We start from the raw sequence: 15362 nt of genomic DNA, 5'->3' as shown, positions 1-15362 counted from the left end.
ATGAACTGAAGGTTTGGTTATGGTGCGTGTTGATTTGAACATATTTCAAGATTCTCACAAGTGAACCAATTATCGTTATACTTTCTGCTAAGGCTATTCCATTACCAGCATTAGCTTATAATTATGGTCATGACCGATTACCCCTTGATCATATAAAGTCAAACGGTGGTGTGTATTATTTTTTTCAATTCTTGGTAATGCATATATTTCGAAAAACGCAAAATTCTAAAAAGATGACAATTAAATTTTAAAAATATATGATGAATCATCCCAAAATGGAATACCTACGTATGCAAAAAAATGTTTAAAATTCTTCAGGAGAATGGACAACGTGATATACATAAATGATAACAAGCATGTCAATTTAATTAAATAAGCTAAAAAGGTGAGTCATAAATTAACAAGACTTGCATTAATTTAATTATACTTGAACTCCATGCATTATTCAACTGTTTTTGCATATTTGTGTATATGCATGCATGCGCAAAGGAAACTGCAAAATAGAGCAAACCTCTCAAAAGTTTCTATATTCATTTTCTTGAATTACGTTTTCTTATGAGCTGGTTGTCTCAATTTTGATTCACAAACAGACAAATTATGGTTCTTAACATTTATAATTCTCGATCAATTGTACTTTTTGATATAATTGGTATGAAGTAAAACTGAATTTCAAATAAAAAGACTTATTAAACATCATTTGAAAATTGTGTGAAACTAATTCATGTATTTCAGGCTCGATTGTCATTGGGGGGTTGGTAATTTTCGCATGGCTTTCAGTGGATAACCCGATTCAATATGTCCATCACTCGTCGAATGTAATTGGTGCTGCCGATGGCAATACGTCGTATTTTGGAGAAGGTCGGGAATCGGAAAGGCGCAAAGGACTAGAAGGTGATTAAAACTTTTAATTTAAACTGCCGTGCTACTGGGCTGGAGTTTAAATTAACCATTGTAAATACGTCCGTAGGGTGTATCATTACTTGGTGCTTGACTATTTTGCTTGGTCTTTGTGGATGGAGAATCGTTTCAGCCGTCATCCTGACTTTTGCGATTCGACAGGTGAAAGTTGAATGAAAGCTTATTGAACTTACAAATTCAAAATTTCATGTATTTTTATTTAATATAGAAATCCCTAAATCTGCTGCAATATTGGATAGGATATAAATCTCTTGTGCTGGTCATGTCGATTTTTCTCTTAATTTCAGCATTGACTTCAAAACCAGTAATCCCAAGCGCTGTGGCATCCTTCATATTGGACATGACAACATGCTATTTTGTCCGTATTTTAATACCCGAGCTGGCTTTAATTTCAAAGGGAAGCGTTCAATAGACCACCAAGTCAAATTTACATATGCAATTTAGTTGGACTACTTTTGCAGAAAGAACACGTGAAAAATGTTTACATTCTCTGAATAATGAAATGTTTCGCTTTAAACATGTAGATACAGATATAAAGTTTGGTTACCCATTGGCCACTCACATTAATTGTATGAAAAATTTTGCAACTGGCATTCCAATTATGTTTAAAGATTTACGGTGGGATTTATCACCACAATGAATTTAGTATTTAGAAACTTTGCGATTGTTTAACTTGGTAAACCTAATCCGGGGATTATGCTTATCTGATCTGATGTAAAATATGATACCAATTAAAATAAAAGAACTCGTGCACCAAAGTTATAAAGTCATACTCAAGTGTGGCAAAGTTTGACTTGTTATATGCCAATTTGTATATTCACTTAAGTGAATTAAAATTTTGCATCATGTCTTCAGAGGTAGTTTTCGCGTTTCTCATAATAATTATATCCTCAAATTTAATTGAACCAAGTTATTCACAAACTACCTCTGAAGTAATTTTGGAGGCTGGAGTCCTTGGACAAATTCAAGGAAAGATTAGCACAACAATTGGCAAAAGTCCTCGACCTTATGCACAATTTTTTGGGATACCATACGCAAAGCAAACCAGATTTAGGGTTCATACAATTATTCATATTAAATTAAAGTTGTCTTACTCTCACCTCATTTGGAATTACAAATCTTGACAGCCTTCAGAATTGCTCCAAGAATCACTTAACAACACGGGGTCACCGTTTAATGCAACACAATTTGGACCCGAATGCCCACAACCCCAAACTACTGGAAGTGAGAATTGCTTATTCCTTAACATATTTTCTCCTCAAGTACGTATCCACACTACTTCGAGCTGCAACTTATCAAATATTATTAGACAATGTTGTGACGCTATGTATTTATAGATTGACCAGAATACTGCTGTAAAATATCCCATCCTCGTGTTCGTACACGGAGCAGGGTTCGTTTCGGGGAATGCAAATATGTACGATGGGGCTCGATTACTAAATAAAGACATCGTTCTCATTACGTTTAACTACAGACTTGGGGTGTTTGGTAAGCCAGTTTTTATCAAGAAAATATTTGCTCGCATGACCGATTAACAAAAACAATTCGAGCAGGATCTTATAACTTGGAAACGCCGACTGCCCCAGGAAATGCAGCTCTTTACGACGTGTTATCAGTTCTAAACTGGGTGAAAATATTTGCCCAATATTTCGGTGGAGATCCTTCTCAAGTCACCCTTGCGGGTCAGAGTTCGGGTGCAGCCACGGTTTCGCATATGGTAATGTCCCCCTTGTCCAAGGGTCTATTTCACCGTGCTATTGCTTCCAGCGGAAGTGCCATCGACATATGGGCGACATCTGCAAATCCTCTGTCAGCTTCACTTCAAGTTGCTGTGTATGCAGGCTGCTTGAACCCTGAAAATACCTCTCCAAACAAGACTCAAGTGATGACCTGCATGTTAAACAAAACTTTGTCTGAATTGATCCTCGCCCAAAATACATTCCAGGTTGAACTAATGAGCATTTGTATCTGTATATATTACTCGAAATAATTTGTCAGGTGTTTGCATAACCAGGCTTGCATTATTTCATAGTTTCTGGACATGAAATCGGGATCAATAGGTTTTGGTGCGATTACTCCGTCGGTACAAAGGTTTACCTTCCCTGAAATCGAAACAATTGTTCCGCAGCATCCGAAAGCCGTTCTTGAGTCGGAAAATCAAAACAATGTGTCTCTAATGATGGGTACGACAAGGGACGATGGGGGTTTCGCTCTGAGATTAGTACGCGAAGGCTACATCTTGGCAAATAATTTGGCAAATGATACCACTTTTATGAAGGATCGGCTAGTTCCAACAATTTTTAATGCTATCGGTGAGCAATATATATACATACAAATTACGTACTTTTAGCAAGGGATTACAAGTTGTTCCTCCCATTTATTCGAAACATGTAGGAATTTCGGACCCCGCAAATACCATTGCAAACACATTCAAAGACATTTACGTAGAAAAAGAAGCTGGACAAAGTGGAAATTTTAGCCACATGGTGCCATCCTTAATCGACGTAAGATTTTTGATTAAATGATAAATATGTGTCATTGGTTTATAATTTTTTGTTGTTCTTTCTAAACAGATGCTTGGAGTATTGTTCTTCAAATCCGCCTCATACCAAAGTGTCCAACAACATTCAAAGATCACGAAAGACACTTATTTTTATAGCTTTGACTATGAAGGGCAGTATACTCGCCATCCTGACAATGCCGGATTTCCTGGTGGGGTAGCCCACGCAGATGACCTGCAGTATCTATTCCAACTACCTGGCGTTCTTAATGAGGAGGAACAAGAATTGAGTGATATCATGGTTGATTATTGGACCAATTTTGTTCATACTGGGTGACTTAAAAAATTAGATACACTGCTCGATAAAGTACATAAACCTGGATATTTGTATTTGTAGAAATCCCAGCAAATACCCAAGTGAAAGTGCGAATACAGTTCCGACCTGGCCAGAATTTGGAACGTTGACCAATGAGTATCTTTTAATAAGCAATGCGGAGATCAAGCAGTCGTCAAACTATCCGGCCAGTTGGGTTATTGCGAACAAAGAAGAAATACGTGTTTGTCCAAATCGGTCCGATTCAAATATGTTCAACCCTGTACTCATTATTTTTCAATTGCTACTGATCTTTACCTATGCACCAACCATAAAATATTAAATAAAGGCTATTCAAAAGCTCAGTTGCAATTGCAAGACATTTGCATAAATCGCTTTGATACATTTGTCGGAAATCAGCGTTGGTGAGAAATGAGGTTGATCATTGCGGGAACAGGTCTTCAAAATGTGCCGAGTATTGGATAGACGTGGAAAGAAGAAGTGTACATATTTTTTTTTGTAATTGTTAATTTCGCAACCTTCGTACATAAATAGCTTTTGTTACTTTCTACTCATACTCATTTGCTAATTAGTCCTCTAATGTTTAATAAATGAGTTCAGTATTGCTTGTTTATTCAAGAAGGCGAGACGAGAGGTGTTGAGCTGTCGCGACGCATTAAATAATACCATTTTCCATTCCATACGGCGGAGAGAAATTGCAAAAATAAGAAGGAAAATGATACTGTAGATATTGCAGCTGGAACACAATTGTAGTGTAGCAAGTTTGATTGTGGGTGTTTCAACTTTCCAGTTGTGCTAATCAAACATTCTTCTACATTTCAATCCACAATCTACAATAGATATAAACTTTTAGCCTTGTTTGATAAAGAGAAAGATCATAACAATAATAATAGCTATGTCGTCTGATGCCCAAGGCCAACAATAATGATAGCATAAAAAATAAGTTTTAATTGTACTTCAGTCAAGTATCAATCAGCAACAATAAAACAGGTTGATAACATAAACTATAAAATCTGATAAGAATTTCGACATATGTGTCGTACAAACAAACACATTCGTTTATGTACCTTGCTGGTAACGAATAGGAATTTCACATTATAGATCTGCCTAATTAAGCTACATATTTTTACTGATAATTAAATGGCTAATGGTGTAAATGATGACCATTTTTGGAAGGATCTTCTCGGCTCAACCGCTACATTTACAACGATATGTCAATTTCTATCAGGAATGTAAGCAAGCTAATTATACCTTAACTGGTCTTAACTTGTGCGTCATTAAATTAAATTTAATTTCAGGTTCACAGTTCACCGAATCGTGGTGAAGCAGGGAGGAAGTGTTGGCGACCTCAGTCCAGTACCGTACTTGATGGGCGTCGTTGGTTGCGGGGTTTGGCTCTTGTATGGACATTTGCGAAGTATGTATCAGCTAAATATCGGTTTTTAATTAATACTGCATTACAACGGTTACGGTTTTATTAATTTCTAGACGATGCAACGGTAGTAAATTGTAACATTGTTGGAACTCTTCTAAACGTCTTTTATGTTCTCGTTTTTATGAAATTTAATGTGATAAAGGTATGCAAAATGCTACAAGATAATATTATATGTATGTGTAAATATATTTATGCATTTATGTGGTATATGAATTTAGACGCTGATCTACAGACAAGTGTTATGTGCCTTGGTGTTTCTTTCCCTAACCTTGGTGTATGTGCATACTTGGGATTCTGGAGCGTTGGTCCACAATGGGGATTCGCCACTTGTTCAGAACATTGGACTTCTTTGTATTGTGATGGGCATTTTAGGCTGTGCTTCGCCCCTTGTGTCATTGGTAATATTTGCTCGTGTTGATTGTATTGTACTGACTTATTACAAACATCCTTTGTACGTTTTTAGTAACAAGCGGAATTTCTCAATTTCAGAAAGAAGTGATGCGAACCAAATCAACAGATATGCTTCCATTTCCCCTTATTTTGAGCATGTTTTTGGTTTGTACACAATGGTGGATTTATGGTATTCTTGCAAAGGATCCATATATGCAATTCCCAAATTTCATGGGGACTTGCATCGCCTTATTACAACTAGGACTATTTTGCGTGTACAGCAGCACTTCACCCAATAAGGGATTAAATGCGGACTATAAAAAACTGCATAATGTAATATAGTCTGAATTGAATGTACACACAAATTTGTATTTTTTCAGCCATGGAGTATTTTAATTTAGGGTTTTTAAGTCAAATTACTGGTCAGTTCGTAATCCTAGAGCCTCACCTCAAGTACATGAAAAGAAAAATATGTATTTTTTTCTAAACCGAAAATATAATTATTATAAATTTAACTTACTGTCCATTCTTTGTGTGTTTGATTCTTATCATCCCTTGCCATCTTTATTCGTTCCATAAAATGACAATAATTTCTAATTTATTTAGATTTGTTGAATGCATACGTCCGGTATGTCATCAATAATAAAATGAAATCTTATGCCTGATCAATGCAAATGTAGAACGGTAATGTCGGGATATTTCTAAGAATTGTGAGTAGTGCTGATAATAATGGCCTCAGGGGTCATCGGGTGCGGACTTTTTTTTTATATTTATGATGATGACACAGAAAATTCATATTTTGACCCTTTCGTAATTTCCTTTCGAAACATGGCATCGTGTGGAGCGTGTGTAACGACGCCAGGTGAAAACGAGACTCCGGTACTTGTAAGTTTTGACGTCCTTTCGCCTGTGGGTCTCCTCAATATTTTGTACACGAAGATATCTTTTCGACGATGGGGTTTACGTTTAGGTGTCAAAATTCAGATGTTGGGTAGAAAAGTGGCCGCGATGGGAATCACGCCAAGGAATGTGAGATTTGGAACGATGCATCCAGACAATTACAGCTCAAAGCAGGCTTCACATTTGTGGACAAAATCAATTGGATTGTCATTAAGAATTGATGCAAGCTGTCCTTAAATTATACCGAGGTTGAACCGCTAACACGTGAACGTTTTTGACCTTAAATTACTGGTTGAACGGCTTGGAGTGGAGGTCCCGAACATTTTTTATGCTAAAGCCCTTTTCTCGAGCTACAAGTCGGTATCGGCGATTTCAACTTTTGTACACTGATTTGACCATGGCGAGGTCAAGTTTAGACCACTCGTCTCTCAAAACTTTCCAAACTCCGTCAAAAGTTTTTGGGTGGCGGAGAAAAGATTTTATTTCAGATATCCAAAGCCGAAAAAATCCATGGGACTTACATAGGGTGACTTAATAGGTATTTCACTATCCTGGATGATTGTTATCCCGAGTCTAGCTTTTAAGTCCTTGGCGTAATCCTGGGTCAAAAGGGCGGTGTGCGATGACGCTGCGTCGTGATGAACTATCACTTTTATGGTGTCCTGGCCATTTAGTTTTGAGACATAAATCTCCAAAAGCGGTTTTAAAACAAAGTCAATATAGTACTTCGTAGTTACCTTCACTTTTTGTGGAACTTTGATAAGTGGGAGGACACCACGATCAGATAATGCACCTACCACCATGAACTTGTTGCAAAAGTTTTCCGTGTGCGGGATGGCCAATCTTCTGGAATTATTTTCTCCTTTGGTTGTATAGTAAATTTTTCTCTGACTGTTGGTATCTTGTAAGGAAAATAATTCTTCATCCAATGACACTAAAAAGCCACTTTTATCTTTTGTCAGGTAATTCACGTAATTTTTTTTGCAGGTCAGACGACTATTTTTTTATGCTTCCCAGTCAGCTGATTGACTTGGATTTTTCTTCTTTTTGGCTGCCCCAAAATTGTAATTGCTCGACGCACACTAGTCTCTGACACTTTAGTTAGACGTGCCACTGCTCCCTGGGGTGGTGGGTTGTCCTTAGAGGTCAATAGGTCAATTTTCTTAAGCACGGGCCGAATTAGCACTTTTCGGACTCGTGTTTGAGGTATGATGGTTGTCCTTTGGTACGAGCTTGTCGTTATTGACCTTCATTTTTAAGTACCTTATGTATCTGGCCTTTCGAAACTCGTTGTCCTTGAGTTTTGAAGTAGTTAATTATGTATGTGTACGAAGAATTAAGTTTGGAAAGTGTTTTTATGGTACCCTCTTACTCTAAGGTCAATGGTCGGGTCATTTTTGAATCTAGAGAGCTAATTTTTTGCTCAGCCCTTGTCAACAATCACATGTCGTTATGCTCAAAATTTGGAACCGAAACTCCAACCCGTTTCGGAGCAATTCAAGATCGACCGCGTTCACGTGTTACCGATTCATCCTGTATGTCTGTAAAGGGAATCGTAGGCAAATAAATACTTAATTATCAAATAGACAACATACTTTTTCATTTCTATATTTTTTATTTCACATTTTATTTCTGTTCAACACATTTTCCGAAGCTGTTTGATTCATCAAATCTGTCGATATATGAAGTATAACAGATTCCATAATAATTTATTTAAATGTCTGTCCTTGCTCGTTCATAAGTAATAATCTTCAAAAGTCTTTAACCTTTCATCTTCTTTTAACAAAATTTTCATACCAATATTTTAATTTAAACTTCTCCTATTCGTCATGTGCCAATACAAGATTTTGATGGTGTACATGTAGACTTACAACTAAGATCTTCAGGTGGGTGGATTTGCTTAAATGAACGTAATTAACTTAAAACATACGATTGTGGTTGTGAATGTCATACGTACATAATATGGAAATCAACCGGTATATGAATAGTTCCAAAACTATTAAAATAATACTTTTCTAAGTAAAACATATAAAAGTAAAATATCTAAAAGTTAAAAAAAAATGAACACATGAGAGAAGTATTATTAGCAATTAAACTCAATTGATAGAATATACGCAAAAGCGATTCTTATAATGTACATACATACATACATTTGTATGGCTGTTTATCAATCCAAGACCATCATCCAAATTGTTGTCAACCATACACACCCATTTCATTAAAACTTTGAATAAATCAACAAATTTATAATATTACAACAGATTGGCTACTTAGCTCAATGGTCCTTATACATAACTTTATATAACAGAAATATACAGTTGAAGGCACTGTCAGGGCTTTTGTATTTCAAAATTCGTAATTATTCATTCATACCGTTTTGCTAAATATTTAAACAAATTGAAAAATATTTTACACAATTACTAAAATTACTAAATAATACCATACATGTACGTAATACAGACATTTAATGTAGGAGCATTAAGTAATTTATAGTTCTGATTCATATAGATTGAGGCACATAATGATGGGTGATTGATTACTGATTATTGAAATCATAAAGTATAAAAAAATAGTTTCTCCCTTGCCTAAAAATATGTGATTTATGAACGCGTTCTATGGCGGATAGAAGATGTACATACATACATAAATACAGAAAAATTCACAAGTGTCTAATCACCATTTAAAACAATTCATTAAATATTCTGTACATTTGTACATGTAATGTACATTCCGTTTTACAGCTTTACATACAATTTCCTTTCAGTAAAATTTGATATTTGCTCATAATAATAATAATAATGAGAGGCTTTATTATATGAGGCACACTTTTATATAGCTTCAAACCTGAGAAAATTTTTTTGTTTAAACATTTGGAAAATTTTGGGTAACAAAAATTGAGGAATTGAAATTGGAAATTATATTTGTTCAAGTTGAATTGTTTTTGTACCTCAAAAAGCACTGGTTGTATCAGTCTCGCTTATACATAAAGTCAACCTCAATCACAATCTCGCCGCAGTATCAACAATTATCATCATCCACTGTAACTAACTACATATATGCGTAGAATCTTTGTATTTCAGCGTGATTAATTTAATTAAATGCAATAATAACAATGATTGTCTACGACGGCGACGGTGACGACGAATTTAAATGAGTGGAACTAGAGGTAAATTTTCTTCACTGTTTTCTCCAGTGTGTCTGTCGTATTTAAATTGTTCTTTAAAGGGTTTTTGGGAACATTCACTACAAAATCTATTGGCTTGCTGGTCAGCCTTTGCGACTCGTTTAAAGTGGCTGCCAACTGGGCATTTGTTGATGTTGGGGTCTTGCTCTGATGGTTGGCGATAAGTTTACAAACTAAGAAGCCCAACGTGAACCCGACGAGAAGAGCCAAGACGGCAGATGAAACGGTAGCCAAAGCGATTGACTGGCTCGTGACGTCGCCGCGCACGTAGGAAGTCGTGAAATCTATAAGGAAAAGCACGAATAAATCAAACTTAGTTTTCCGATTTAAAAATTTAACATGCGCTTATACTAAGCAAGCAAAGTGTGCAAAGTGTGCAAGTCAAGTAAAAAAATAGAACAGAGATTACTAATTATTTAGATATACAAGCTTTTGAAATTAATTTCGACGAAAGTCAAATACAGACAGATTGCAAAAAGCTTCAATTAAGTATTACAGGCAAATGGAAGAGCCAGAAAAAGGCTATACTAAAGATAAACCTAAATTGATTGGTAAGATGATAATGGATATGTGATCAATATTACAAACAAACATGAGATTTGTTCAGAAAATGATTAATTGAAAATTACAACTACAAGAAATTGAGTAATTTTAAGACATTGGAAAAATAATGGAAAAATTCGAATTTTCAAGATTCGTGACTCATCAATGGATATTCTATACCCAATCGTAGTCTTACCTAATTCTTGATCCATGTTGGCGTTTGGGATTCGGGACACATCATTCTCATTGTTGAAGAATGATTGATTTGGTTGAGGTCGGATCACGATTTCCAGTATTTCGTTTTCGTTACGCCCTTTTGATCTGGACGACTCAGTTGTTGAAGTCGTCGTGCAAGTGCAACACTCTCCATCAGCTTTCGAGTTCAACTCTTTATATAAAAAATGTGCAAAAAAACCGTTTAGTTTTAAACTAAGTGGAGAATGGATGAAAATTACGTGGAGAGAATTTCACACGACGACATGTTCTTAATGAAGTCGTGGTTCGAAAATATATGTATGGTCGTAAAGATATATGTAATACTTGTAAATCATGGACTGAACCTACCTTCTTCAATAATACTTTTAAGATGATTAGCATCTGCTACTATCTCGTTTCTTGCTATGTCCTCTGAACAACCAAAACCAAACCAAAAGCACATATAAAAATTTATCACCACACATAAATATATTGAAATGTAAGCAGACAAGCATTGTAAAAAATGCGTAGCTGTTTTCGTACTCGTCAAAAAAAAGTCAATGCAAATGAAAGATACAAAGGAAACAAATGATTTTTAACGAGGTGGAAAACAGCGTTCAGAAAATTAAGGAAACTTTACCTGCAGGACAAAGATGAATTGAACCCCCACTGATGTCCTGGATAAGATTCTCATCTCTATCTTTGTCAGAAATTGAAGGATTTTTTGCCACGCATTGAGAACTCAGTTTATCCCAACCGCAATGTGGATCTCTTATCTCCAGGCATTGTTTACAATTAGAAAACTTTCCACAATTATCAACTCGAATAACAGTCATTTCGCTCTCTGTGAGGACAAGAAGTCTGTACGGGTCGAGGAGACGGACGGATTTGATTTTCTGGTTCGGAAACATGTTCCATGATTGCGAAATGACACTAAAATCTTCAGAAAAAGTGTTCAAATCAATCAGTCGGGCTGAATCGCTGGCATTTACTACAGCCTTCAAAACTTTTCCAGATTCGGTGCCAATATATATGATGTGGTATGGTGCCACATCCGGGGAGTGGTCAACATCAATGGAAGTGAATTTATTACTGGATGTAAATGTCAAAAGAGGAGTGCCTTGAACGCTTTCGTCCATCAACGGGTGACCCTTGAGGAATGCGACCGAAGCAGAGTCTGGTTGACTATTTGGGTCATTGGAGCATTTTCCTGGGCGTGGTGATGGGACTTCGTTATCTGGAACTGGGAGCCAATTTGAGTTCAGCGACGTATGACCTTTAAAAGGACCATCGAAGGCTTTTAAGATATCTCTCATGTAAAAGGAGCACACTGCAGAAACTCCGATGCTGTTTGGTGGGGTTGTAAATACAGCGTAGAGCATTTCTTCTCGGCGCTCATTGTTCATGAAGATGTCGGTAGTTCCCTCTGTATTATAAACAGGTAATTTTTAGTTTTGATAATTAAACATCATCTTCCTGTTATTATGTTATACGTGATAAAAATTAAAAAATACGGTATTCATGTTTTCGAAAAAATGGTTATTTTGATGGAACATTGAAAACACAAACAGCTTCCATATGCAATTCTATGTAGCATCTGCATTTTTATTCTAACAAAACCAGTCTCTGTGCAGACGACAATCAAATTTACTGAATGTGATTTAAATTATTGGTTATTTGATGATATCTTATGGGGATTTTTGTACGCCTACTTCTTCTAGTCGGTCACCTGGGTCAACTTTGCTTATGGTTATTCAATTTTCGTGTTCATTAATGCCATTGTAAAACCAACCCTTCAATGAAAATCTGTAGATGAACAATTTTATAGTCATAATATGCGATTTTCAATTTCCATCAAGCACAACACACCCTCAAATTTTATAGAATAGAGAAGTTTAACTCCACCGATTGGTGTAATAATGGTGCCCAGGTGTTTGCGATTGATGTTTGTAGGAGAACCAATAGTCCAATAATGGACCATGATTGCTTTACGATGAAGCCATTCTTTACCAACCTTTAGATTTACACCCTTTAACGAAGCTCACGCAGCCGTTGATTTATAATTTAAGTTCAGTGTTAAGGGAAAAAGGACATGTATGTTGAACAATGAAATAAATCGACAATCAGAATCGGGTTTCTTTTCCCAGTTTTAGGATTTTTTCAGGACAGGACCCAAATCAACCCATTCACAAATTTTTAACTCAAAAGGAACAAGTCCAAAAGTTTAGAGTCTTAAAAGTTATGGCGTCCTTCATTTAGCTGAAGGGATAAACCCAGTGAATAGAAGTGAATAGGACCATTGAGCGTTGTCAAAACTGTCAAAGATGAAGCTGAACAATTGAATACGAATCGTTGCGTCTCTCCAAATGTCACAATTGTATGTAACAGGAAAGTGAGAAACGATGAATCATGAAGAAAAGGTGTAAAGTCAAATCTTAAAAATCATATAAAACCATTAACTAAAAACTTAAACTTGAACTGTTATTTTTCCAATTACGAGAAAAAAAATTTGAGAAAGAGTTGAAAGATGTAAGAAGTTTGCCAATAACAAATTATGTAAGATGCAGTTTTTTTCTTTTTTGGGCCCGTTTTTTACGTGTTTTCAATTTATTTTTGTACATACATGCGTATTTTACGCTAAAACTATGTCGGTTAAACTAATTGGTTTTTGTATATTAATTGATTCCAATAGCTAACCAAGATTGATTCTATTAATAAAATATATTTCTTTAGTTCAAACATAACTTACGTATATGGTCAAAATAAAACGGGTACTCTCCAGGGATGGAGCAATTCAGTCTCGCTGCAATTGAACATCATATCATCGTATCAGTATCAATATTCAAGTCGGACATAAATTATACAACATTACCTTTCAAGAATGTGGTGAATCTGTCATGCTTCCGGCTCCCATTGTCGTGTCGACAAATTCTGGCCACTCGGCTGAAAACTGCCTTTCCACAATTTCCATGTTCCACTGCTGCCTCCCTAAAGAAGAAGAGGGCTAAATCCCCAAAACTTAGGGAAGACACGAACGCCGGACCTACAAAGCATTATATGACACAGATTAACCATTTTACTGTCACTACATTCTAGCCAAACTAGAAATGGAGACAATCAATATCACGGAACAAATTAAGAATTTTTAGTAAGAAATGACAAATTGCTCGAACAGGAAACGGAACTGGCTTTTGTCAATTGTGTAAAAATTCTTTGACGGAAAATGCATTGAAAAGCTTGTTTTGAAGTGCATTTCATCATTGAATGTACGCATTCTGTCTGACTTATTGACTCACTGTTCAAATGGACGTCAAAGTATTGTTCTGTTCGCAAAGGTTGTTTGTAAATGAGAGCGTCCGTGCCACCAAAGTCGGCGACTGTGGCGGTGTAGACGGAGTCGTGGTGGAGGACGGAGGTGGAGGGGTGTGTGGGGTCGAAGGGGGAGTAGCCAACACCGGGAAATTCCTTCGAGTACGTCTCCAAATTTGGCGAATACCATCGGCACGTTGGTTTGAAGGCATTCGTCCCGCAGACGAGATATTGACCTTCGTTCACTTCCCGAAGGCCTGAGTTGGAGCTGGAGCTGGAGCCGATGGCTGCAGAAGAAAAGGCTAATGCCTTGGGCTGGTGATTTCCGTCGATATAATGAGAGTTGAAAACTGGGCCGTGAAACACGCGGATGAAGTTGTGACATTTAGATTCATCTTGTCCCTTGATTTGACATGTCTCCACGAAAGCATGTTGAGATGTCCAGTTAAGCATCTGTAATTACATAAGTCAAATTGTAGATAGGAACTCATGTTTGATGTAGCATTTTGTTTTCTTGATATTTTGAAACTTTAAGAGGTACATATAAATATATATGTGATATTGTAGAGCTTCCGTATTACACACACTGCCGCATATGAATCAGGTTGCTATCTCTCTTGTAATTGACCTTCTGTTCAAAATTACTTTGTTCATTTATCGTATATTACATATACAATAGTGAAAAGTGCGAACCAACTCTGTCTGACCTCTACATTATTCAATTTTTCTTACACCAATACAGATCATCATAAATAATCCATATACTTCTCCATTCAATAATAGGAGGACACCATTTAGTATTGTCATTCAGGATTTTTTTTATTGTGGTGATAATTTGGCATGCAGAATGTGCAGCCAACCATCAAATCGTAATAAAATTTATTGCCCGTCCTCTTGTATTTAAAACACCACCAGCCATGTTTGACCTCACAAGACGACACAGCAGGAAAGAATAAGAGGACCAACAAGAAGGGACAGGAAACAAGGCAGTAAAATGAATGCCGGGTCTGTGTGAATCGCAGAATTATAAGGATGAATTACGTGTAAGAAATGAGATAAGTATTGAAATCCATAGACGATCCATTGTCCAAGCTGCATATATCTAAAAGACCCAAGCCAATAAGTTCCACCAGCCAGAAATGAATAATAGCTTCCACTGGTTCTGTTTTTTATTCATTTTCATATGTCACAAGTATATTCGAACCTGTCCCCTCTTCAAAGTGTGCTGCACATGTATGCATGAAATTTATTGACAATACACCGCATAGTAGTAAAACTACCTACTAGTAAAACGTAATATTAGCATACACCATTTATATGGTACTTATATAAAAACCAATAATTTAAAAAATGACAATTCATAAAATCGAAGAGTGCCCTCTAAAAAAATCCTCCCCACTGGTTTTACTAGCCTGTTGTTCTAACCGTACAATAGCAGGTGACTAGCCGGTGGTCAAAGTATATAAGCATCTGATAATTACACCACAACCGGACGACGGCATAACCCCAATCAACTGGTACATACATAGAACAACACCTTTTTAATATTTTAATGCCTTCATTATAAACCCTTTATTGTTTTATTGTTAGAGTTTAATTACCCAAAAATTCAAACTGTCAAATAAATATGCACCATTATAAACAGGATCAAGAG

At 36.2% G+C, this 15362-nt stretch overlaps 4 protein-coding genes across 6 annotated transcripts in view; 3 read left to right on the top strand and 1 right to left on the bottom strand.

Annotated features, from left to right (window-relative positions):
* The first annotated feature begins 535 nt into the window (after window positions 1-535).
* LOC118434464 lies at window positions 536-1695 on the top strand. Its single transcript, XM_035848066.1, has 4 exons — window positions 536-649; window positions 733-891; window positions 968-1059; window positions 1127-1695. Exons 1-4 carry the CDS (start codon window positions 598-600, stop codon window positions 1328-1330), a joined length of 507 nt encoding a protein of 168 aa, XP_035703959.1. The 5' UTR covers window positions 536-597; the 3' UTR covers window positions 1331-1695.
* Window positions 1696-1705: 10 nt separating this feature from the next.
* Window positions 1706-4096, top strand: LOC110843364 (carboxylesterase 1E). Its single transcript, XM_035848064.1, has 8 exons — window positions 1706-1973; window positions 2046-2180; window positions 2256-2406; window positions 2472-2863; window positions 2951-3230; window positions 3313-3422; window positions 3492-3751; window positions 3816-4096. Exons 1-8 carry the CDS (start codon window positions 1764-1766, stop codon window positions 4072-4074), a joined length of 1797 nt encoding a protein of 598 aa, XP_035703957.1. The 5' UTR covers window positions 1706-1763; the 3' UTR covers window positions 4075-4096.
* Window positions 4097-4216: 120 nt separating this feature from the next.
* On the top strand, window positions 4217-6092 carry LOC110843988 (sugar transporter SWEET1). Of its 2 annotated transcripts, XM_035848065.1 has the most exons (6): window positions 4217-4742; window positions 4854-4984; window positions 5051-5169; window positions 5241-5329; window positions 5406-5585; window positions 5677-6092. In XM_035848065.1, exons 2-6 carry the CDS (start codon window positions 4893-4895, stop codon window positions 5917-5919), a joined length of 723 nt encoding a protein of 240 aa, XP_035703958.1. In that variant the 5' UTR covers window positions 4217-4742; window positions 4854-4892; the 3' UTR covers window positions 5920-6092. The 2 variants fall into 2 exon arrangements, with proteins under 2 accessions (XP_035703958.1, XP_021945758.1); XM_022090066.2 differs by having other exon boundaries at window positions 4218-4984.
* A 1977-nt stretch (window positions 6093-8069) lies between these two features.
* Window positions 8070-15362, bottom strand: part of LOC110842951 (semaphorin-1A) — a 73533-nt gene continuing 66240 nt past the window's right edge. Inside the window, exons 5-11 of one of the 2 annotated variants that reach the window (XM_022088830.2) lie at window positions 13696-14161; window positions 13272-13442; window positions 13149-13202; window positions 11040-11825; window positions 10769-10831; window positions 10401-10592; window positions 8070-9945 (exon numbers count right to left, since the gene is read on the bottom strand). In XM_022088830.2, coding sequence (XP_021944522.1) covers window positions 9638-9945; window positions 10401-10592; window positions 10769-10831; window positions 11040-11825; window positions 13149-13202; window positions 13272-13442; window positions 13696-14161 — 2040 coding nt within the window. In that variant the 3' untranslated portion in view covers window positions 8070-9637. The remainder of the gene's footprint in view (window positions 9946-10400; window positions 10593-10768; window positions 10832-11039; window positions 11826-13148; window positions 13203-13271; window positions 13443-13695; window positions 14162-15362) is intronic. The other variant, XM_022088831.2, reaches the window with a different exon arrangement.

The sequence above is a fragment of the Folsomia candida genome, unplaced genomic scaffold (assembly GCF_002217175.1).
Source record: "Folsomia candida strain VU population unplaced genomic scaffold, ASM221717v1 Fcan01_Sc002, whole genome shotgun sequence".
In the NCBI taxonomy this organism is placed as follows: Eukaryota; Metazoa; Arthropoda; class Collembola; order Entomobryomorpha; family Isotomidae; genus Folsomia; species Folsomia candida.
The sequence above is the reverse complement of the archived record's forward strand: the minus strand, read 5'-3'. Positions and strand labels throughout refer to the sequence as shown.

Excerpts from the sequence above, each read along its gene's own strand:
- LOC118434464 (XM_035848066.1), top strand. The coding sequence starts at position 598 with ATGGTTCTTAACATTTATAATTCTCGATCAATTGTACTTTTTGATATA. Across the intron at positions 892-967 it reads AAGGCGCAAAGGACTAGAAG|GGTGTATCATTACTTGGTGC; the intron begins GTGATTAAAACT and ends ATACGTCCGTAG. Across the intron at positions 1,060-1,126 it reads TGACTTTTGCGATTCGACAG|AAATCCCTAAATCTGCTGCA; the intron begins GTGAAAGTTGAA and ends TATTTAATATAG.
- LOC110843364 (XM_035848064.1), top strand. The coding sequence starts at position 1,764 with ATGTCTTCAGAGGTAGTTTTCGCGTTTCTCATAATAATTATATCCTCA. Across the intron at positions 2,181-2,255 it reads TTAACATATTTTCTCCTCAA|ATTGACCAGAATACTGCTGT; the intron begins GTACGTATCCAC and ends ATGTATTTATAG. Across the intron at positions 2,864-2,950 it reads TCGCCCAAAATACATTCCAG|TTTCTGGACATGAAATCGGG; the intron begins GTTGAACTAATG and ends ATTATTTCATAG.
- LOC110843988 (XM_035848065.1), top strand. The coding sequence starts at position 4,893 with ATGGCTAATGGTGTAAATGATGACCATTTTTGGAAGGATCTTCTCGGC. Across the intron at positions 5,170-5,240 it reads CTTGTATGGACATTTGCGAA|ACGATGCAACGGTAGTAAAT; the intron begins GTATGTATCAGC and ends ATTAATTTCTAG. Across the intron at positions 5,586-5,676 it reads CTTCGCCCCTTGTGTCATTG|AAAGAAGTGATGCGAACCAA; the intron begins GTAATATTTGCT and ends TCTCAATTTCAG.